Source organism: Oncorhynchus mykiss, chromosome 9 (assembly GCF_013265735.2).
Source record: "Oncorhynchus mykiss isolate Arlee chromosome 9, USDA_OmykA_1.1, whole genome shotgun sequence".
NCBI classification, from domain to species: domain Eukaryota; kingdom Metazoa; phylum Chordata; class Actinopteri; order Salmoniformes; family Salmonidae; genus Oncorhynchus; species Oncorhynchus mykiss.
This window is the reverse complement of record NC_048573.1, coordinates 21,143,320-21,168,262: the sequence shown is the minus strand read 5'-3', so window position 1 is coordinate 21,168,262 and position 24,943 is coordinate 21,143,320. Positions and strand designations below refer to the sequence as shown.

The 24,943-nt window shown below is 42.0% G+C and overlaps 1 protein-coding gene across 13 annotated transcripts in view; it reads left to right on the top strand.

Moving 5' to 3' along the window:
- The window catches only part of LOC110531730 (adhesion G protein-coupled receptor L3), a 341,603-nt gene that overhangs the window by 104,384 nt on the left and 212,276 nt on the right, over positions 1 to 24,943 (top strand). For all 13 annotated transcript variants that reach the window (XM_021615077.2, XM_021615078.2, XM_021615075.2 and 10 more), the window contains one exon: positions 10,153 to 10,351. In XM_021615077.2, coding sequence (XP_021470752.2) covers positions 10,297 to 10,351 — 55 coding nt within the window. In that variant the 5' untranslated portion in view covers positions 10,153 to 10,296. The remainder of the gene's footprint in view (positions 1 to 10,152; positions 10,352 to 24,943) is intronic.

Below are 24,943 nucleotides of genomic sequence, written 5' to 3'. Positions count from 1 at the left end.
CATCTCATATGCATACGTATATACTGTACTCTATATCATCGACTGTATCCTTATGTAATACATGTATCACTAGCCACTTTAACTATGCCACTTTGTTTACATACTCATCTCATATGTATATACTGTACTCGATACCATCTACTGTATCTTGCCTATGCTGCTCTGTACCATCACTCATTCATATATCCTTATGTACATATTCTTTATCCCCTTACACTGTGTACAAGACAGTAGTTTTGGAATTGTTAGTTAGATTACTTGTTATTACTGCATTGTCGGAACTAGAAGCACAAGCATTTCGCTACACTCGCATTAACATCTGCTAACCATGTGTATGTGACAAATAAAATTTGATTTGATTTGATGTATAAAAACATAATTCTTCTACTTTGCATGGCATTGAAAAACCTCCCTGGTCTTTGCGATTTTGAATCTGTGTTTAAAATTCACTGCTCGACTGAGGGACCTTAAATGATTGTATGAGTGGGGTACAGAGATGAGGTAGTCATTCAAAAAAATAATGTTAAACATTGTTATTGCACCCACAGTGAGTCCATGCAACTCATTACTCCATAACGTATCTAGGCTTGCCGTAACAATGGGGTTGAAGAATTGACTCAAGATATTTCAGCTTTTTATTTAATACTTTGACATTATGTGATATTGTGTGTAGGCCAGTGACACATCTCCATTTTATCCATTTTAAATTCAGGCTGTTATACAACAATGTGGAAAAAGTCAAGGGGTGTGAATACTTTTGGAAGAAACTATGTTTTTTTAAAGGGGGGTAACCCAGTTCATGCATGACAATGCACTGTTTGTTTTATAGTACATCATTGACATGTTTGCATTTTAAATATATGACTCATGGATGGATACAACAGCAATATGTGATTTTTGTTGATTCTCACTTGATTTAGTGTTTTTAGTTATTGCAGCTATAGTATATGCTCATCAAGGGGGGTAATATAAGATATGTATTTTGGCTTGGTGTTGAACTTCTCATATAAATCACAACTTGAGAGTAAATTCTTCGTCTAAGCACGAGGTAGGATAGAGATTATGAAGACTAACGAGTGAGAACTATCCACCACTGAAATGAAAAGGGAGCTTACCATGCCAAGTGGATGACCAAGTAGTGTCATCGTTGGCCATGCGTGACCTGCAACTCATTATCTACATTTTTACTCCTGTACTTATTTATCCTTGGCATAACAAATGGGATGAATACTCATTGACTGTTGGAGCTCGGATCTTAAGAATGTCACTGTACCCTGCAATTATGCCTGTGACTAATAAATGAATAAGTCAACGGCATCATGACCTTTACCAAGTACCAGGATCTTTTTGGTTCCCTCTGCCAGGAGGCTAAAACTTGGCCACGATTGCACAGTGATGCCAAGCAAGCTCACATCAAAATCCAAATTGTTAATTAACCACACGTTCAATATTTTTCAATGGCCATCTCCGTCTCCGGACTTGGACCCCATTGAAAACCTGTGGTTTGAATTGAAGAGGGGAGTCCATGAGCACAAAGGATAAACAGGATGTGGAAAGATTCTGTATGGAGGAACGGTCTAAGATCACTCCCAATGTGTTCTTCAATATCATAAAATATTTTAGAAAAAGCCTCTGTGCCATTATCCTATCAAGGGGAGGGCCCACAAAGTGTTGGAAATAATATTGCCAATTTGTGGGGTTACCTACTCCACACAGTGTCAGGCTTTTTTTTGCCTTCAATAATCTTTGTAGAAGGGCCAATAGGCTACTGGCTGATGTAGACATCTACTGGGCTGGCATTTAACCCTAAAATACTATTCTTAATTAAATAGTGTATGTGGGAGTGATTCAAGCAGGCATGACATGGTGACATCATATTTAGCATGCTCCCATCAGATAACATTGAGGATCGGGTTGCACTTTGTTGCTGCTCATATTGTATGAATGCATAGGCTCATTCCAAGCTAATGAAAACGTATCTGGGAGAAACTGTTGAGGGACCTGAACTAATTATAGGTGGTGACGTACAGTACATTTACTCCAATCGTTTTCATACCTATATAGGCCTAGCTACCCACGTTTCTAAACAGGTGTTGTATATGATAACCCAAATCATGTTGACGAGTAAACCTTGGAAGCTTGAAAAAGTCGCACTCCCATGGAGTAAATTAGTTATATTTATAAAATATAGCTGTCGAAGTGTGTGTTGAGAGGTTTGAAGCGTTAGCATTCAAAGCAATACATCACTTGTTCGAATTATGCAAGTAGTGGATTTTTGTCTGAACAAGTGTGTGTTCAATCATGGAGCTTGTGGCAATCACGCTTTAGAAGACCATGATATGCAAACGAGCGGTTGGTCGCGTGTCCAAATTTGTGAAGCGGTTTGCCGTACCTGATTACTGATGGATCCTGGAACGTATTCAGAGTGAGAAGCAGTGCAGCGAGAGATTGAATGGTGATACTAGTTTCATAGTGCCAACTGATTGCAGTATCATCCGATGGAAAAAGCAGGGTCACAGACTAGCGTACTGACTGCTTTGCATGCTGAAGTTATTTGACTTGCCGACTTCTCTAACCAGTTCAGGGAAATAAATTGACACTCTCACAATGTTATATCACACATGCAGCGAGAGCTCTCAACCGGTTCACTAAGCATAATCATGGTATTTGGGATGATATCACAAAGTCATGCCATTGGATTATATCATTTATTTAATGTCAGGAATCCTGTAGGACAGGCTTCACAGCTTCTGTGAGTGCAGGCTTTTGTTTCAGCCCTACTGTAACACACCAAATAATCCACCTGTTATTCCATCTGGGGTGAGTGTTGGTGTTGGGCTGGAACAAGCCTGCACATCAGGTAGCTCTGCTGGAGCCTGAGGTGGTTGGAGGCCCCTGCTGTTGGATCTATGAAGCTGAATATACTCAAGGCATCTCTACGCACATTTTGATCTAACCACACACACACATACACACAAACAGCCGCCAGGTGCATTGTGGGGGATAACGTTGTTTTGTGTTTGACTGCTATTTATTTAGCTTTTCCGTCGTGTCCCTTGAGAAAGACCAGTGTTTTCATGCTGTTTTGATACTGAAGACAGCAGGTGTTTGGAAGCCTAATTGTCGAACAGTCAACTCTACTGTTCTTAAAATCTCAATACTTGTCAGCCATGAAGAGGTTATAACTGTCAGGTAAACGGAAGGTGTTTTTACACTAAAGGCCCTGAAATTCAAATGCAACTGATAAGCTTGTCGACTAGCAAGTTTGTTAGCAGCTAGCTAGATTTCAGGTCCGTAACCAGTGTTTGAGTTTTAGTGAGGTCCGCAAGGGGGGGAAAATGAGTTGAAGCTCATATATACAAAAATAAATAAATTAAGAAGCGATTTGGAGAACAGCAAAAATTTGCAAAAATGACCCCAGCCATTATCACCTTGGCTGCTGTAGGTTCATTCACCTCATTCGATCTGCAGACACAGGCTATTGGCTATACAGTTGTAATGTTATACCCTTGAAAGGGGGTAAATATAAGAAATGATTCACACTGAAGTGTCAGCGACTGTTCAGTCACACTTAATGAAGTGCATAAAATCGTCACACCTTTACATAGACTTCTCAATTAGTGTTCACATTTTATTCCTAGGCATTACTAATCAAGCTCCGCACCAACAACATCAATGGAGCATGCAGATGATCGTATTATCACATTCACATGATTTATTCTAATATTACTTATGATTCTGTATTAATCAGTGTTTTCCATTAGCGTCAGCTAATCAGCCGGTTGAACACAAATTTTCAGCCGGCTACTTTTTCCACTTCATATTAACTAGGTCTACTTTTCATTTGAAAAGTTTCAATTCGCTAGTTCGTTGAGCCATCTCCTGCCAGAATGAACAAAATGCATATTCTAGTGATCTATTGATAGGATAGGTGCCTGTCAGTCACAAAGGGAGGGATGACAGTGTAACGCAGCCTGGGAGTCTGTCCCGCCTCCCAGTACAATGTTGGTGCGTTGTGGACAGATTGATGCTTGTGAATTTGCATGTCTCATATAATGTAAGTGCTAACGATGAGTCGAAATCCAGTAGGGAATCAACTAAATGTATTAAAAAAAAATGTATTCAATTGCCAAAGTTTATCATAAAGACATGAACAGAATGCATCAGTGATTCTTATTTCCTGCAACTTTCTGAAGAGGCAATGAGAATGCCCGTGTGTGCAGAGCACGTGTCTACCACTTTGTGTGCCATTAGCGACGATGCTAATTAAAACAGTATTCTGGTAGATGGAAAGACTTAACCCAAAATCTTCTCAATAAAATGTTAAATACAAAGTAACCTGTGCTTCATTCTGGCAGAATGATATCATCATTATTTTCATCAATCCAGTGTTTTTATTTTTTATTTTTCACTCTATTCACGTGCGCTATAAAAATCCAGCTAAACAACAGCCTCTTGCTAGGCGGCACATTAATTAAAGGGTACCTACACCCAAAAATACAAATGTTGTGGACTAAGAACAGGGATGGGCAACTGGTGTGGGCAACCCCCCTTTTGAAGGCCCTCAGATCAATCCCCCCCCCCCCCCACACCTTTAAATGTTTAAAGTTCTCTTACTTAGAAAGTTGTCCTGGTCATACATGTATAGGCCTAGACTATATCCAACTAACAATACACTGAATTCCTAAATGCTCAGTAGTTTTAAATTTGAAGTCACATCTTTCTACACAATACCTTAAGAAATGTTTCCAATCTGTGAGGTAAAGAGGTGCTGTGAGAAAGTGGAGTGAGCCGTTTTAGAGACTGGTGAATTTGCGCTGCTAAAAAGGCAAATCTGGGGGATGCAGGCGACACATAAAAAAAGACTGTTCATGATTCCATTCGTTTGCAAAGAGGCAGGCGTGAACCAATGGATAAATATCATGAATTTATAAGTCCAAAAATGTATGTAGAAACTGCTGATTTCCCCTTTAAGGGACTGAAATGGAATTGATGAGCAAGTAGTCTGATAGCTAATGTACTTACTAGTCATTATTTAGCAAGGAAACATTTGCATGGCACCATCTAGGTAGTTAATTTTAACCAATACATAAACATCACCTTTCCAACACTGTTTTATTTGTAAAAAATATATATAAATATATTCTAAAATCAAAGACAAAAGGTATTCGATGATGAATCTGGATGACGGTTTGTGAAGAGAACACTAGATATTGCTTTTGCGTGGATCAATACTTTCCATTACATCTGAAGGGTAAGCCATCCTTGTAGCTCCATGTTCCCTAGAACTCATCTGAACTGAATCAGGGACCTTTTTAAAAATTTTTTTTTTTACATTTGCTCATTTGGCCAGCCAAATGATTTACAGTACCTTTTTTTGTTTCTCCCATATATTATATATGTTTCCACTGTCTTTGCATCTTGTCTTTTTAATTAATGAGTGCATTGTTAGTCAACATGGGACACACACACACACACACACACTTCCTCCTCCTATCTTCATCCACCTTATTTTCCCCGTTGTTTTAACCAGATAGACCGTGGAAAAACAGTTAATTAAAGCCGTCAGGACCCATCTAGGCCCTTTGGCACTGGCGGAATGCTAAAATAACAGCAAAACAACACGGATGAAAAAGTTTGCTGTCTGAGACTGAGTCCGTAATGAAGTGGTTTAATTGAAGTGGATTTAACCGGCATCATTGCAGTGAGTTTGGAAGCCTCATCTAAAGGGAGTTCTCTTAAAACTGAACAAGTACCTTTCAAAAGCCTGCCACTATAAAGTATCACAAGGCTCCTCTGAATACAAAAGGAGTTGGCAACCTAGTGTAGGTTTTCAACGGAGTCTGTCTTGTACTTTTTTTTTGGATTGAACCCGGTCCAGCCCCTTATGTCATCAATATGTATTTTCAGATGTGTTCCTCAGTGGCTTTCTTTTCCTACTTACGCTCATACTTCTTTTTTTTTGTAGAGGGAGCATGTTAATGATTGTGATCACTAGACTTCTAAAAGCATGTAATGTGCTTAATGTAATGAGTTAATTCCAAGTAACACTCATGTTAGGAGCTGCTTTCATATTCCTTTCATAGTGAGATGTGAATATGAAAATTGAGAAATACATTCACTCTTTTTTTTTTGCCACACACACACACACAGATATAGAGTGAAAGCGACACTTATGTCCATGGTGATTGGCTGTCTTGATTTCTCATTGTCCCTTGTCAGTAGCAGCAGCCCCTGTCATTCTGGTGACTAGCCTCATGTATTTTTCTGACAGTTTCGGTAAAATAAAAAAACTAAATAAAGAGGACACTGCTGAAGACGACAACTGAGGAATCCGTGATGGTGTCCCCTCAAATCCTTCATCTTTGTTCATGTTGCCAGCGATCTTTCTTTTCATCTTGTTTTGTTTTTCAATTTTTGGGGGGAATGTCTCCAACTAGTTAGGTCCTGTTCAAAGTATATGAAATGGAATGTTTCTTATTGGACAAATACAGGTTGTCCCTCTCTGTCTGATTTCTTCCGTTTGGCCCTTGCCTGGTAGCATGTTGACATTACACTTTCTTCACTGTGCATCACCCAGTTCAGGGACCGACATTTCAGGCTTCAAATTTCCTGTATCAATCGTATCCTGCCTGAGATCTTATTTTTCTTACCTCCCCCAGTAGAAAAATAAAAATGATTAACTCATATGCAAGGTCTCTGTATTGCTTCATAATGGGATGCCATTCCACAGTACCTCGTGCACAGGCCTTAAACCCTGTCTACAAAACTAATGAGTTATGGTCTAGACCAGTTGCCCTCACTAGACCACCATTGTTTGGGTTCAGCACAGGCTCTGCATTATCCTCAATACAGCCCATGTACATACAGTTGAAGTCTGAAGTTTACATACACCACTCCACAAATGTCTTGTTAACAAATAGTTGTTTTTGAAGTTGGTTAGGACTTCTAATTTGTGCATGACACAAGTCATTTTCCAAGAATTCTTTACAGGCAGATTATTTCACTTATAAATCCCTGAATCACAATTCCAGTGGGTCAGGAGTTACATACACTAAGTTGACTGTGCCTTTAAACAGTTTGGAAAATTCCAGAAAATGAAGTCATGGCTTTAGAAGCTTCTGATAGGCTATTTGACATCATTTGAGTTGGAGGTTGGAGGTGTACCTGTGGATGTATTTCAAGGCCTACCTTCAAACTCAATGCCTCTTTGCTTGACATCATGGGGAAAATCTAAAGAAATCAGCCAAGACCTCAGAAAAAATTATTGTAGACCTCCACAAGTCTGGTTCATCCTTGGGAGCAATTTCCAAATGCCTGAGGTTACCTCTTCATCTACAAACAATAGTATGCAAGTATAAACACCATGGGACCACGCAGCTGTCATACCACTCAGGAAGGAGATGCATTCTGTCTCCTAGAGGTGTACGTACTTTGGTGCGAAAAGTGCAAATAAATCCTAGAACAGCAGCAAAGGACCTTGTGAAGATGCTGGAGGAAACAGGTACAAAAGTATCTATATCCACAGTAAAACGAGTCCTATATCGACATATCCTGAAATGCCGCTCAGCAAGGAAGAAGCCACTGCTCCAAAACCACCATTAAAAAGCCAGACTATGGTTTGCAACTGCACATGGTGACAAAGATTGTACTTTTTGGAGAAATCTGGTCTGTTGAAACAAAAATAGAACTGTTTGGCCATAATGACCATTGTTATGTTTGGAGGAAAAAGGGAGAGGCTTGCAAGCCGAAGAACATCATCCCAACCGTGAAGCACGGGGGTGGCAGCATCATGTTGTGGGGGTGCTTTGCTGCAGGAGGGACTGGTGAACTTCACAAAATGGATGGCATCATGAGGTAGGAAAATTTTGTGGGTAATTATGTGGATATATTGAAGCAACATCTCACGACATCAGTCAGGAAGTTAAAGCTTGGTCGCAAATGGGTCTTCTAAATGGACATTTACCCCAAGCATACTTCCAAAGTTGTGGCAAAATGGCTTAAGGACAACCAAGACAAGGTATTGGAGTGGCCATCACAAAGCCCTGACCTCAATCCTAGCGTGTGCAAACAAGGAGGCCTACAAACCTGACTCAGTTACACCAGCTCTGTCAGGAGGAATGGGCCAAAATCACCCAACTCACTGTGGGAAACTTGTGGAAGGCTACCAGAAACGTTTGAGCTATGTTAAACAAAGTAAGCTACAAAGTAGGAGGTATAGCCACAGACAGAACACCAACTTTTTATTTAGGCAATTTTTTTACGGTCATAGATTCAAGATAGTTGCATTATTTTATTATTTCAATGTGTTTTTCAGGGAGTTTTAATGTGCTTGGGCAATTCCAGTCCTTGGGGGCCTGATTGGTGTCACAGTTAAGACCCAGCTAACACACCGGACTCCAATAATCACCTAATCATGATCTTCAGTTTAGAATGAAATTGGATTAATCAGCAATCAGGCCCCCGAGGACTGGAGTTGCCCACCCCTGTGACTAGGGCATACAACTACTGATAACTACAGTACAATGACCTATAACCCTATATTAATGCACTCTACAAAATCCCATTGTATGGAATGGGTCACTCTTGATGGGCTGCACCCCTCTCCGTTTTTTAAACTCCAATAGCTATCCCCGAAATCGGATTATTCTTTATCTAGTCTGGATTTTGGGAGAGATTGAGTTCCTGCTACATTTGATCTGAAAATGTCATGCAACAGAGGAATGCAGATTATCGAGAGAGAGAGAGAGAGCGCAACCAGAGGAGACAGCATGGATGGGAATTGAGATTGAGTACAGGATGGATGGAAGTACGGAGTAAAGCCATTCTGGTTTGCCTGGTTGTGTGTTCTGCTCTCTAAACTATGATTTCACCTTTAGAAGTCAGTCGTGCCAATTGTGTCTTTGGAAACCGACATGGTTTCAGACATTTTTTTATTTTTATTTTATTAAGAGCAGCATAACGGCCTAATCTGCAACAATAATACGATTTTAGAAGGTATAAACATTGTCTGCCCTCTTTGGATTAAATAGACCTAGATTATAATTTGGTATTATATTTTGTAATAGCCGATACAGTAGAATAAATGATAATACATCATTTAATATTCACTAAATCTGTTTTAACCTTGATATTTTTAATGAAGCCTTTGATCCTGATATTATTCTGAATCCTATCCAACTATACATCATGAAATGGTGAATAGCAGAGGATATGCGTATGATATTCACTAACTTGTCACAATTGACATGCTACCTTTGTTTGACAAGTCCTAATCAACACACAGTATTTCCTGTTCATGACCAACCCATTGTATGCTAACAGGCAAGAGCTTCATCCTGATGTCATCCGCCAGTGTCACAAGTTCACGAGTGACTGCACTCCTGTGCACTTACCACAGGTCAAATGGTCACTACGACTCCATGCTGCTCAATACAGTTGGCCATTTTGTTTCCTGGCGATGGGAAAAGGCAGCTAGACCACAATGGCTATTGCGTGACGCACTGTACTACACATTCTCTGCCGCTGGCAAATCTCAAACTGTGAAGATACTGCTCACACCCACAGGAAAGGAAAAATATGTCACACACTTTTCTGGTTGCAATTATCATCAGATGTCCAAAAATCCACTCAGACACTGACTGGAATCATTTTTGTTGGTGAGAGAGTACTGTACTCTCTGTGGGAGTAACTGCGTCTGGTTGACACAACATGGTTAACCAGCAGTCAATCCAAAAGTATCTGTTATAGTGTTGTACGGTTGAGCAGTCCCTAACACTGTCATGTTAAGCAACTAGCTGGATCTCAATTAAGGCAGCCTCCCTGCACCTCTCTGATTCAGGGGTTGAGTTAAATGCTGAAGACACATTTCAGTTGAAGGCATTCAGTTGTACAACTGACTAGGTATCCCCCTTCACCTTTCATTGGCTGACAGTTGGAAGAATACGTGACTCGTAGCCTGAGGCTTGCTAGAGTCTTTACTGTACAAACTAAAAGGTAATCTTATTACACAAAACATTGCCATGTAGGGAATATTCCTTGACACTTTGTCTTTGTACACCAGATAAGATTCACAACTTGAATGAAACTATTAATTTAGTACTTTCTATAACACATTGCTCTCTCTCTTTCTCTTTTGCACGTTCTTTTCAGGATAGGCTTTGAGAACCGTAAAACCGGACCATAACAGGACTGCAGTTCAGCGGAAGGAACCTAACAGACGGAGCGCTCGCTTTGGGCTCACCAGGGAAGGCCTGACCCTTCCATTGGGCGGATCGACAGCCAGGCGGAGGGGCCATGTGGTCTGCACGCCTGCTCCTCTTCGCCAGCCTGTTTGCGCCAGCAGCTCTGGGTAAGCCCGGGACGCCGTTGCCCCATTTCATGTGACTGTTTGTTTCAGTGTCTGTCTCACTATTTATATTTGCTAAACATTTTTCGTCTCACTATTTATATTTGCTAAATATTTTTCCCAAGTTTCATGCTTTTCCGATGTCTCTTTCTTCCCTCTCTCCTCTGATCCCGATGTATCCCTCTGTCTCTGGCTTTCTTTCCATCTCTTTTTACCTCTTTAACCTCTCTCTTTCTCTCTCTTTTACTTCTCTTTCTCTCTTTTACCTCTCTCTTTCTCTCTCTTTTACCTCTCTCTTTCTCTCTCGTTTACCTCTCTCTTTCTCTCTCGTTTACCTCTCTCTTTCTCTCTCGTTTACCTCTCTCTTTTACCTCTCTCTTTCTCTCTCTTTTACCTCTCTCTTTCTCTCTCTTTTACCTCTCTCTTTCTCTCTCTTTTACCTCTCTCTTTCTCTCTCTTTTACCTCTCTCCTTATCTCTCTTTCTCTTTTACCTCTCTCCTTTACCTCTCTCCTTTACCTCTTTCTCTCTCATCTCTCTTTTTCTGTTTCTATGTATCTTTTAGTCTCTCTGACTTTATCTCACTGTTTTTCTCACTCTCTGGACAATAGAAATGGAAATGTCTTTCTAGGAGTCATTTATCAAAGCCTTTGCATAGTGCGTGTAGGAAAGATAGTAAAATGTGTGCGAAAGAAAGAAATGACCAATACACTGGTCTCCTCATTATTGAGATCACTTCGCAGGCATTTTTTTTTTATCCCTCTGAACAAATTGCAATCACCTCAGATTTGACCGTTTTCCTTTTGGCTTCTGACAATTGTTTCAGTGGAAAGTAAAATTAAGTAATTTAAATTCAGCTTAAACTAGGGTTTGGGAACGGGGGGAGGCATTATGCCATGGTCCATAAACATGCTAATTTGCTACGGTGAAACCATTAACGGGAGATTCAAAGCAAATTGAATTGCTTTGGTGCCTTATCTTTGGGCTGGGCTGCAGCTCGCTTTTAGCAGCACGCTAATCAAAACTAGCTCTCCAGCATAGTTTGTTTTGCAAAAATGTTCATTGGGAGTGGAGTCACGTGACTTCGACGTGTCACGCACCTGTCTGTGTATTGCTCTATTGATCCGAAGGGAATAGAGGCATTATGAAGCCGTTAATTTACTGCCGACCTGACAAAAGAGCCCGGAAGATAAACTGTGTTGGACAATAGGTTGCATATTAAACGCTGTGACTGCTGTGATGCCATAATTCTCTCTCCACAATGGAAAATAGAGATACAGATACACGAAGTATAACTCCCCGGTATTTTTATCAAGGCCAAGGTAGGAGAATTGTATTCTTTTGTTATCCTTGAATTGGCTTAGTGTTTATTCTTTGAGGTGGGGAAAAGATCATGCATTACTAGATGCTGTCAGCAGACTAGTCCCAGATGTTTTGGAATGCTTCTATTTAGGGGCTGGTTTTAATGCTCACGTAGGGGTTTCTTTTCTCTCCACAGTCTCTCTTCCTACCCCAGGGGGGTGATGGAGATGGGTACTCTGGGGGGCACTGCCCTACTTTGGGATGGTAATCCAGTTACCCCCCCCCCCACACACACACACACACACACACACACACACACACACACTCCCAGTGTGTTTTCCGACCTAGCCCAATATGCTCCAATCACACCCACATATTATCTGCATCCCCAAATGGCACCCTATTCCTTATCTATTGCAATACTTTTGACCAGAGCTCTGCCATTTGGGACGCAACCTCGGCCTCCCCTGCTCACAGCTGCCGCGTGCGTGCGTGTGTGCGTGCGCGTGTGTGTGCGTGCGTGCGTGTGTGTGCGTGTGTGTGTGCGTGCGTGCGTGCGTGTGTGCGTGTGTGTGTGTGTGTGTGTGTGAGAGAATATTGTTCAGCTGGGAGCTATAGAAGGTAATTGACCATCCTGGCAGTTATGCCCGAGGCTTTCTACAGACATACACCCACACACATCTTATACACTGTAAGCCTATTCATGGTACACACACTATCTGACTCATTCACACAGTTCCATCTACACGGTATTTACAACTCTCACCATCTGCATATTGTATGGTAATTCGGAACACTCCCCGCAGCCGAAGTGAAATGTCACCTGAGGATATCCCAGCATCCCCGGCCACGGCTATCCATCAGAAATGTGATAATGCTAATCCGATCCCATTGGATCAATACAAACCCCATCAAAAATAGTTTTGTGTCAATTTCAATGTGTCCAAGCCAGACATCCCTTAATTAATCTCCTTTTGCCAGGGCATTCAGTGCTGTACACCAGGGCATCCCTGCGTTTGCCTAATTAAACAAATTACTTTCCGCACTCATATTTGAAATGGGAAACTTCAACAGAGCCTACTCGGGCATGTTCAGTTTTGTTGTGAATATGAAGCGTTTGTGAAGCGTGTAATGTAATAGGTCTGCTCTGAGCGAGTGGGCTTACTGTCGTTGTAGAACCTCTATTGGTGTCTGAATTGTACGAGTTCACACTAGTAGTTGTTTTAGTTCTCCCTTTTCTTGTATCCCCGAGAACGTGATGCGAATGTCAACAAAAAGAACAAAGATAGCGCTAGCATCTTAAGCCAAAGAGAATTGAAGGTCATTAGATTTAAAGTTGGAAGTGAACTTTACTTTGACTATAATTGGTATGTAAGTGCTAAGAGCAAGAGTGAAACGCTGCATGTTTTAAGGAAATACTTGGACTCCTTTGAGGTTTAAGTGACTTTCAGACTTTTACCTGATTGTGTTTATTTTTTATTTTTTACACAATGAATAGGATATAACCTACAGTTCCGGCACATTGGTATTCATGGGCCAAATAACTTGGTGAATTGCTCTCAACATACTCTAACCATTATTTTGAATTATTATTATTTTGAAATTGCACGGATGGTCACATTTGTGTCTCAGTACACCAGAGCTTCCTTCAGGTTGACAAAACAGTTGTCAATTTGATACCAGCTTAATCCATATCTCTGTTGACTGAATGCAGTGTTCCTTTGCTGTGTCAGTCTTTCTGGTTCGTTTCACCTATTGTCAACTCATAGGTGTCTCATTTCCAAATAATTATTTGTTTTTGGATAAACTAAATATGCATGATCCTGGTCTCTTTGTACTGTATTCTAATTACATTTTCAAAATGTTGTAATTCCGGCAATATATCAAATCAAATTTTATTTGTCACATGCGCCGAAATGCTTACTTTCAAGCCCGTAACAAACAATGCAGTTCAAGTAATAGTAAAGAAAATATTTGAAAGTAAAAAATCAAATAGAGGCTATATACAGGGGGTACCGATACCGAGTCAATGTGTTGGGGTACAGGTTAGTCGAGGTAATTTGTTCATGTAGGTAGGGGTAAAGAGACTATACATAGATAATAAACAGCGAGTAGCAGCAGTGTTAAAACATTAGTGGGTGGGTGTCAATGTAAATTGTCTGGGTGGCCATTTGATTAGATATTCAGCATTCTTGTGGCTTGAGGGTAGAAGCTGTTATGGAGCCTATTGGACCTAGACTTTGCGCGCCGGTACCGCTTGCCGTGCGGTAGCAGAGAGAACAGTCTGACTTGGGTGACTGGAGTCTTTGACAATTTTGGGCCTTCCTCTGACACCGCCTAGTAAATAGGTCCTGGATGACAGGAAACTTGGCCCCAGTGATGTACTGGGCCATTCATACTACCCTCTGTGGCGCCTTAGTTGGATGCCGAGCAGTTGCCATACCAGGTAGTGATGCAACGGGTCAGGATGCTCTCGACGGTGCACCTGTAGACTTTCTTTGAGGATCTGGGGACCCATGCCAAATCTTTTCAGTCTCATGATGGAGAAAACGTGTTGTGCCCTCTTCACGACTGTCTTGGTGTGTTTGGACCATGATAGTTTGTTGGTGATGTGGACACCAAGGAACTTGATACTCTTGATCCGCTCTACAACGGCCCCGTTGATGTGAATGGGAGCGTGTTCACCCCTCCTTTTCCTGTAGTCCACGATCATCTCCTTTTTTTCCTCACATTAAGGGAGAGGTTGTTGTCTCTTATCTCCTCCCTATGGGCTGGCTCATCGTTGTCGGTGATCAGGCCTACCATTTTTGTGTCATCAGCAAACCTAATGATGCTGTTAGATTTGTGCATGGCAAAGCAGTTGTGGGTGAACAGGGAGTACAGGAGGGGATTAAGCATGCACCCCTGATGGGCCCCCGTGTTGAGAATCAGTGGGGCAGATGTGTTGTTGCCTACCCTTACCACCTGGGGGTGGTCCGTCAGGAAGTCCAGGATCCAGTTGCAGATGGAGGTGTTTAGTCCCAGGGTCCTTAGCTCATTGATGAGCTTTGAAGGCACTATGGTGTTGAACACTGAGCTGTAGTCAATGAACAGCATTCTCCCATAGGTGTTCCTTTTGTCCAGGTGGGAAAGGGCAGTGTGGAGTGCAATTGAAATTGCATCATCTGTGGATCTGTTGGTGTGGGTCTAGGGTTTCGGGGATGATGGTGTTGTGAGCCGTCACCAGCCTTTCAAAGCACTTCATGGCTATCGACGTGAGTGCTACAGGGCGGTAGCCATTTAGGCAGGTTACCTTGGTGTTCTTGGGCACAGGGACTATGATGGTCTACTTGAAGGATGTAGGTATTACAGTCTCGATCAGCAAGAGGTTGAAAGTGTCAGGGAAGACACTTGTCAGTTGGTCCGTGCATGCTCTGAGTACACGTCCTGGTAATCCGTCTTGCCCCGTGGCCTTGTGAATGTTGTCCTGTCTAAAGGTCTTGCTCACATCGGCTACGGTGAGTGTGATCCACAGTCGTCCGGAACAGCTGGTATTCTCATGCATTTAGCTCATCTGGTAGGATTGTGTCACTGGGCTGCTCGCGGCTTTTTCCCCCTTTGTAGTTCGTAATAGTTTTCAAGCCCTGCCACATCCAACGAGCGTCAGAGCCAGTGTAGTAGGATTCAATCTCAGTCCTGTATTGATGGTTTGCCTGTTTGATGGTTTGTCTGAGGGCATAGCGGAATTTCTCATAAGCGCCTGGAGTAGTGGGCGGCTTCTTGAAAGTGGCAGCTCTAGTCTTTAGCTCAGTGTGGATGTTGCCTGTAATCCATGACTTCTGGTTGGGATCTGTCTGTACAATTTGGGGATGACTTCGTCGATGCACTTATTGATGAAGCCAGTCACTGATGCAGTATACTCCTCAATGCCATTGGATGAATCCCGGAATATATTCCAGTCTGTGCTAGCAAAACAGTTCTGTAGCATAGCATCCGCGTCATCTGACCACTTCAGTATTGAGCGAGTCACTGGTACTTCCTGCTTTAGTTTCTGCGTGTAAGCAGGAATCAGGAGGATAGAATTATGGTCAGATTTGCCAAATGGATGGCGAGGAAGAGCTTTGTATGCTTCTCTGTGTGTGTGGAGTAAAGGTGGTCTAGAGTTTTTCTTCTTCTCTGATTACACAAGCTGGTAGAAATTAGGTAAAATGGATTTAAATTTACCTGCATTAAAGTCCCCGGCCACTAGGAGTGCCGCTTCTGGGTGAGCATTTTCTTGTTTGCTTATGGCCTTATACAGCTTGTTGAGTGTGGTTTTAGTGCCAGCATCAGTTTGTGGTGGTAAATAGATAGCTACGAAAAATATAGATAAACTCTCTTGTTAGATAGTGTGGTCTACAGTTTATTATGAGGTACTCTACCTCAGGCGAGCAATACCTCGAGACTGTTAATATTAGACATCGCGCACCAGCTGTTATCGATAAATAGACACACACCACCACCCCTCGTCTTACCAGATGTAGCTGTTCTGTCCTGCCGATGCACAGAAAACACAGACAACTGTATATTATCTGTGTTGTCGTTCAGCCACGACACGGTGAAACATAAGATATTACAGTTTTTAATGTTCCGTTGGTAGGATAGTCTCAAGCCGAGATCATCCAGTTTATTTTCCAGTGATTGCACGTTGGCCAATAGAACGGAGGTAGAAGCGGGTGACCCACTCGCCGACAAATTCTCACAAGGCACCCCGATCTCCACCCTCTGTATATCCATCTTCATGCGAATGACAAGGATTTGGGCCTGGTCTCGGAGAAGCATTATGTCCTTCGCGTTGGACTCATTAAAGAAACATATTCTTCCAGTTCAAGATGAGTAAATCGCTGTTCTGATATCCAGAAGATTTTTTCGGTCATAAGAGATGGTAGCAACAACATTATGTACATAATAAGTTACAAACAATGGGGAAAAACAGACAAAATAGCACAGTTGGTTAGGAGCCCATAAAACGCCAGCCATCCCCTCCGGCGCCATTTTCTAACTGCCTGGCATTTTGGTATCAGGCTCAGGAGATATTTTTTCCTTGTCTACCATACCTAAATGTTGAGTAGGAGCCATTACCTGGTTCCTACTCATCCTTGAGTAGAAAGGGGCTTCCATGTTCTCGTCATTGCCAAAGTGCTGTCAGAGCTCAGAACCCGAGTGAAACAAATGACGTTAACATTAAGCAATGCTGGGCATTTGAGCTCGCAGGGTTAACCCCCCCCCAAATGAATTAGGAATCCTCCCATTGCGGCTCCCTCTGCATAATTCGGTAAGCATCGGGTGATGCCATTTTAAAATGGCTTGTGGTGGATGGAATAGTGTTTAATGAGGACGGATATTGACAGCAGGGTCAAGTGGCGGAGGATGTTGATTTACATTAGGTGGAGTAATGTGTGGCGACTGGCGGACTGGGAAGATAAATATTACAGAGTGATCCTTCAAACGAGCACAAGGCGCAAAAAGGCTCTTCTACAGGGTTTCCTGCCCAAACCACCAGGGGTTGGGTGAAAATTGGCAAGTGAGCAGGTGGGTGGGGACAAACATACGCCAAGCAGAGACGACGCATTGAGAACGAGAGAGCGTGTCACTTTATCAATTTGCATAATGAAGTATTTAGCTCGGCAGATAGATCTGTGTATCAACCCCACGCCAGATGCTTAAGCCAATACTAGCAACAGCATGAAGCTATAAAACACTGACAACCCTTTACTTATCTGGCTGATTTGCATGCAATGGAAAGGCTAGGATAGGATACGGTAGGTGTTACGATCAAACAGGAGAAGCCTGATATTCATACCGCTCATAGTTATACAAATCTCCCAAAGCTTTATATGATTGGCCCTGTAAACTCTTCCAGTGCCACACACCATATTCACAGACAGGCACGATGTGGGTGGGGAAAAAAGGCAAGGCTGTCCTCCATCCCCTTTCCTGACTATATGTCACCACGGCAACAATAATTTATATCCACCTCTGATGGTCATACAGTATGCTTGCCTAATTACGGGGATTATCTGCAGTTAGGCACTTCTCATGCAAATTGGATATGGGGTTAGACCTTGTGCACTTTGCATGGGCTTTTTCATTTGAATCTCGATGAATCTGGTTTCATAAGAGCATAGGCTACTGTAGATTGGGAACTTTTTTTTCTTTTTTTTGTACAGAGGTGCATTTTTACTTCCTGGATCCCATGTTGATGTTAGCCAATCATCATTGATTGGTCTGTGGTGTTGGTAAGAGACATGGGACACTTAAGCGCCAACGTGATACAACTGCTATGATGGCCTGCTGAACAGGTTCCCCTATGTCCACTGAGAACGAAGGAACATCAACTCAAGGACACAATTTGTCCTTGGCCTATTTGTTTTAAGGGTGTGCTTTTTTCCGTCCAAGTGTCGACCGAACAGCATAATATGACCATATCAGCTAAATAGCCACAAAAGGCACAGTACATTAAGATTCCACATTTAGCATATCATTAATCAAATCCTTGCTATTGTTCTACAGTATATGTGAGCATTGATTTGAGTCCGGTATTGTTAGCTGGTTGTATTATCCCACCTGGGGGCAATTGGTCCACTGAAGAGGACAATGATAATGTCTTCCTAATGGAGCTCAGAGGACAATGCCAACCAATCAGTCAATCCAAACTGCTTTCCCCAGCTCTCTCATTTTTACATGGCACTTTACCACTTCACCATCGAGGGAGAATTTGAGCTTTTTTTTCCTTCAAAACCGAGAATACAAGGTATATAATTACATTTGCCTGAAACTAAAGTTCAAAGCGGGGGGAAAAAGAACGTGGTCCAATTACGAAGTGAGACGCTTATACGATCTCTCCGTCTCGCTCCCTACCTCTCTCTCTTTCTCCCCATCTCACCCTCTTTCACCCCCCCCCCCTCCCCATCTCGCTCTCCTCTCTTTCCTCTCTCTCTCTACTCTTAGCTTAGTAGAAAGCAATGGGTGAATCAATATATGAAGTATTGTAAAGTCGGGCATTGGGACCGAAGACTGGGATCAAATGTTACAGTGAGACAGATTAGCCCCTGTAGACCCTTGATGATAAGAGAATGAGAGAGGGAGAGAGGGAAGGAGGGATACTGGAGATGGCCTTCAATGTGGCACAGTAGCCTTGGAGGGAATTCAATACAACCCATTGACAAAAGAAGAGCTGTATTATAGAGAGAAGCTGCGGCCTCCTTTGGGAAGCTGGCCCGGCCTTTCTATTTCCTTATTAATTGTGCCTGAGGAAAAAAGGGAGAGGGAGGATAGCGACAAAGATATACACAGCTTTCTCTCAAAGGAGGCCCTTCTCCCTCCACATTTTGTTTGAAACAATGTCAGGGTCAAGCCGATTTGAGGATATATGTACTTCTTGAATGGACGAGTGGTACCTTGAAAGGGATCTAAGAAAGGCACACACTTCCTCGACATCACAAACATCACAAACTCCCCCATAAGTCTTTGAGGTCACAGCTTGCCCTCAATCCCATACGGAGTTGTCAGGCCCCTGGAGAGATTGTCAATTTAGCCATTGATGGATCCCCCTGTGAAGTCACGTCCCACTGTCCTCCCCTAAGTCCACCCAGGGCCCATCTTAAGGCTGTTGGCTGCATGTTTGTTGGAGTAGGAAGGAATGGTCTCCTCCCCCACCGACCCTCACCTCCCACCTTTTACTGCACACACCTGGTCACAGTACAGTACACGTCAAGGAAGATGAGACGACAATAAATGAAGTGCTCAGACGTCCGGTATCTTTCGTTAAGGCATCATATTTCTGTATTTACTTTGGAGATGTTCCTGAAGAAGTTTAAGGTGTCAGTTGTAGTCGTTTTTTATTGTATTTTTGTGTGTGCTATGTTTGATGTGTAAACAACCTCCCTCTTACTGCATCCCCAGAAAATAATCTTGGCCCGTCTTTATCCTTGTCAATAATACACGGATTCTTTAGGATCTAAAGGCTAAACTGAACCTAGATCAGTACTACTACTCTGAGAAGCTTGATAAATATAGCCCCTGTATTATGTTGTCTCTTGAATATCCGGATAGTCCAAACTGAGAGAAGTCAATAGTTAAGAGCTGGCTTTTAGGGGTTCTGTCATTTATTTTAACCGTGGAAAACCACTAAGATTTCCCTGGAGATAAATGTGACATGGAGGGATCCCACAAAAGACTGACTGTGTCAAGTGAGAAACATTGCAGGTGCACATTCCCCAGTGTTGCCCTCCCCTCTCCCACACACACACACACACACACACACACACACACACACACACACACACACACACACACACACACACACCCCGATCACTGGCCCTTGTTCAGTGGCATAGGGGACTTGAAGGGGATTCTTTTTCACTGTGATAATGCAGTGCTTTCTGCTTCGTGACATGGGCTGGAGAGAGCAGTGGAAACGGTAGAGAAGGATGTCACTCTGCAGTGCAGCATCAAGCGTTTTGGCACGAGATGTCTCTATAGGCCCTCTGGAAGGGACACACTGTAGACTGTGTGTACTCTGCTCATTGTTGAGTAAGGGCTCATATTAAGTGTGCAGACCTTTTTAGTGGGTTGATGCTCATTGCCGTGTTTTTCTTTACAATATTATATGCATATTTAGGTTCAAGTATTGTACCCAGAATCATAGGTATGAGCGTGAAACGTTTTCACCTCATGTTTATACTTCTCAAGTGAACTGCATGCCCACAGTACTGTGTACGTCTGACGGTCGTCCAGAATTCCAAACTTTTGACACGTCTTCCCATTTCACGTTGCAGTTCATTTATTAACACACGTGGAGGGCGACCATCCCTTTCCATGCATATTCAAAGTCCCGCCTCTTGTCTTCACATAATAGCCTTGTGTGTGTGATTTTAGCTTTCATTTTAAACATTGGAAACCAAAAGGAATCAGAGGGTTCACTGAGTGCTGTTGCTATTGCAGATGTAGCATAGCAACACAGGTTGATGGAAGCAATGCCACACCATTTGCGTGCACCGTGGCATGCGCGCTCAATAAGATGACCTGCTCTCTGTGGGAGGTCAAAGAGCTAGGTATCGACGAGTTGTCGCCTCCGCCACCCTCTCCCCTCCTGTTTCTCTCCTCATCTTTTTTCAACTCTCCTCACCTCTTTTATCTTCCATCTCTCTCTCCTTTAGCGTGTCGCTGTATGACTGGCAGGTTCTTGTTAATAATAATCTCGCGGAGGGCTCCGCCATGCGATTCAATTAACTGCTCACGCTGCTGTGATCTCTCGGCGCACCGACAGAACAGGAGCTTTTTGTCACCCAGCACATGTTTTAGATGTTACGCTACACATGCTGTAGCTACACTATCTTATGCTAGCTAGCTAGCGCCATTGTAGACTACAGTAACCTAGAGAGACTCTAGATTAGCACTGCCCTCATCGTCCTGGATATAGACGGGCGAATGAAGACCTTTTGTAAATCTAGGCTAAATGGGGCCACCATGCATGTATGTTTGGGGGAAATGTCCTAGAAAGCCTCCCTTGGGGGAAGGAGGTGTGTCCTCAACCCCCCTCCATGGTCATTCATTGACCCAGAGGGATAGACGAAAGGGAGGGGAGGGAGACAATGAATGGTGCCACTCTGTACATAGCCTACTGTCTGAAAGCTACGCTAGCATCTTCCATGTAGTATACGGGTATCCCATCCTACCCCCATTACTACAACACCCAGGCTTCAATAAAATGCACCCCCCTCCCTAAAATATTTTCACATGACCCTCCCCTTGATTACCACCACAAATAACATTAACTGGATCAACCCTGTGTATATAAACATGGATATCGATTTGACAACTTCAGCATGCTTTTGTGGCAGTCCAAGCAGAGCTATGGAACAGAAGGTTGAGGATTAGCTGAGCTAACTCTCCCTGCTTGTGTCATTACACTAAGACCAGAGCCGCCTTTAGACAATGATCAGCTAGGGGGAAATCAGATTTGAAACATTTTTATGCTCTATTTATAATTTATATAAAATATATGCAACAATATTCCACCAAAAGGTATCTGTGCCAAAGCACTACATATAACCAATAGTCCAGGCATAACTACATACCGATGACTTTGAGCGCTTCATCATGGTTTACGTTTTCAACACCCCAATCAAATAGACATTGTCTATCTCAACAAACAGAAAATACATCCATTCCTACTCCTTGTCGAAGGATTGGCTTGACAATCTCCGAATGTCATTGAAGGCTTCGTTTTTTTTGTGTGACGGATATCTCTTTTCGATATCTCTTTCGAATGTGTGCAGGTAGCCTACAGAAGATCTTTGAAGTAGCCTAATCAAACTCAAATGTGAGTGGTTGTGTTTATTGCATACATAAGGTAATACATATCAAAAGTTAAACGACAAATATTTCGGCGATATTTAAGCGTTAGGTTCTAGGTCAAGGAACAACCACTCCGATTGGAAAGGAGTCAAGCGTGTTAAGCTTTTCTGAATAACTGGGCCTGCTGGTAGCATAGGCCTATGTGCCTACACTATATAGGACAACATGTGAGAATGAGGATCGGCAACAGACAGCAGCACATCCGTATCAGAGGTAAAAATACAGCCAGACTGTCCTGCTACTGTGACTTTGCAGACTTTTTAATCTGTCGAGTTGACTCACAACTGATCCAAATGAAATTAATAGAATGAAACATTCGAATAACAGGGCTTTTGCAACATCATTCAAATGAAATTGTACAAAACTGCAGTTTACAGTCTTGTACAATAATTGTACTCACAATAATTCACATTTTCATTGCATTGTGGTGGTGTAGGCTAGTCTAGGTAGGATAATGTTATTGACTTTCAGGCCGTACAAATTTAATGAGCTATGTAGTGGATAATTATTATTTTTTTAAATAAATTAAGGGGAAACAAAAAAACAAACACTTTTTTTACTTAACAAAAGTTATACCTGTTGTAATAATACTAAACAACCTTTTGTACAACAGCTAGTGACCTCACTGAGAGATTTTAGCTTTTCGGTATTGTAGCAAACTATGGCGCAGGGAAAACAACTCAGGTTGCTGGAGTGAAAGAAAACAAGCTACGCTTCGTGTCAATAGGGTTAATCTACTTGCTGGGAATTGTAACGTGGTTTATATAGCAAGGTTTACTACACAGCCCCCTCCTTCGACTAATCAGCCCCCTAGCATGTCCGAGCCATGCGTTCTGATGGCTGCATGGCCGCCATCCCACTTCTGACACCAGTGTAGCAAACGGCAGGACAAGGAAGTGAAACCGGGTCATTTGAAAGGCAAATACCTTATGCATTGTGCCAATAGGGTTAACCCACTTGGTGGGAATTGTATCATGTATAATGTAGCAAGGATTGTGACAGTATAATGGTTTTGTAATGACAGTCAAAAGGACCAGTGCTTGAGACCCAGTCAGGGTATCCCCCTAACCCACTATTTGTGTCAGGTGTTGGAGAGCACTATTTGAAAGCATGTCCAAGCCGAGATTTAGTCACAGTAGATTTGTGTTAGGGTAGCAATGTTTTTGTACTGCACATGTGATGTCAAAGTATTGCACCCAGTTGATAAATCATCATAAAATCATTCTGCCAGATAGGCCTACTTTGAAGTCAACATTTAATTGGGAAGGTTTTTGGGGAAAAATGTTGAATGATTGTTTCAGCATGCATCGTGGATTTTATAGCACCGATTGGCTATATTTATTACTTTTAGAAGTGTATTCTTCAGGCTGACTACTAGCATCTGTTGAGTTGCAATGTCCCATAAATTGAACATTCAAATCAACGTATGTATAAAATAAGTTTTGCACCAACACAATTCAAAAGGAAGTCTACAGCAAAAATACATTTTTTTACTTTTTGCGATTCAGAAATACTTATTTTGATTCCCATAATTTGATTCACAGAGCTTTAACCGAACACCAACTACCACATTACAATGGCGAAACGTGTCATTCAATTGGTAAAAAAAATGGATTAAAAATAATTGTTTTACATATTTTATAAATGTTTTGACTATTTTGAGATGGGCATCCGATTATATAGTAAATAAAATGTGTATGGCTCAAACAACATCGATAGGGGAACTTTTTGAGCTGCGTCTCATGCCTTGACTGTTATTTCGCAATGACGCACCTGGCCTCCGCTGCCAATCAGCTATTCCATGTTCTTGTGGATTTATGTAGACAATTAGTGCAGATTATAATTATTTTATGTATGGTATGATTGCTAGTTAACCTATTGCAGATCTGGACAAACGATCCACCTTCCGCTATTGCCACTGTTGATAGAGGGCAGGATAGAGTTGACTGTATAGTAAGTGGGCAGAAAATAGCGCATAAGGGAAGTACCCAAACACCTGATAGGGGAGGAGCATGCAAGCAGATGAGGAATTGCGGCTATATGAAATAAATTATATAGTAAAACCGGTAGAATGTAATGTAAACCAAGGAAAAAATTCACTTTGCCCAATTTAAAAATCACACAAACTTCCTCAAAACAAAAATGTTTTGTTAGACAACCTATTTTGGACCACCCCAGTAAATTTCGAACTGTCTCTTAATGTTTTGCCTCTGTAGGACCCATTTCGTCACACAATACGTTATTGTGCATCATTGCGTACCCTCAATCTCTTAACAGTTCAGCAGTTTGCTAATCCAGTTGCATCTGATACAGTTACCTATTTAGATATGATATAAATGTTGCTATGTGCCTTAGTTAGTAAATTAGGGCATATGCATGAATTCCCATTTTAATTTATGCATTTGAATAATTTGTGTTTTTCATTATGCAAGTAAACATAACTGCTTGGAGCCATAATTGGTATTAATTCATGCTTTTTACCCCTCGGCTAATAAACTGCAGCAAAAATCGCGTTAGACAGGAAGAATGTGGAATACATAAATGACCTAAGCTTACAATGGAGGCTACTGTACGTTATTTGCAGGAAGCTCCAATAAAGTATGTTTATATCTCAAGGGAAGAAGCCTGCTGAATCTGAAGTCAAATGAGTTTCTATGAGGATACATCAGTTGTGAACTTCTCTTTGTTGCCTCTGTGACTTTTCATGCTATAAGCAGCAGAGCAAGCCAAAATGAAAGATTCCTATTTTTCTTAGCGTTCCCTCAAACTCGAAAACAAAGATATTGCCACATTTCTCATACACATACAGTGTCTTCAAGTTCATAACAAACGCAACGAGTTTCTCAACCCGAGCCAATATGGGCTTTGTGTCAAATGCATTATCCGTTATTATTCCTTTAGCTGCTGAAAAGTA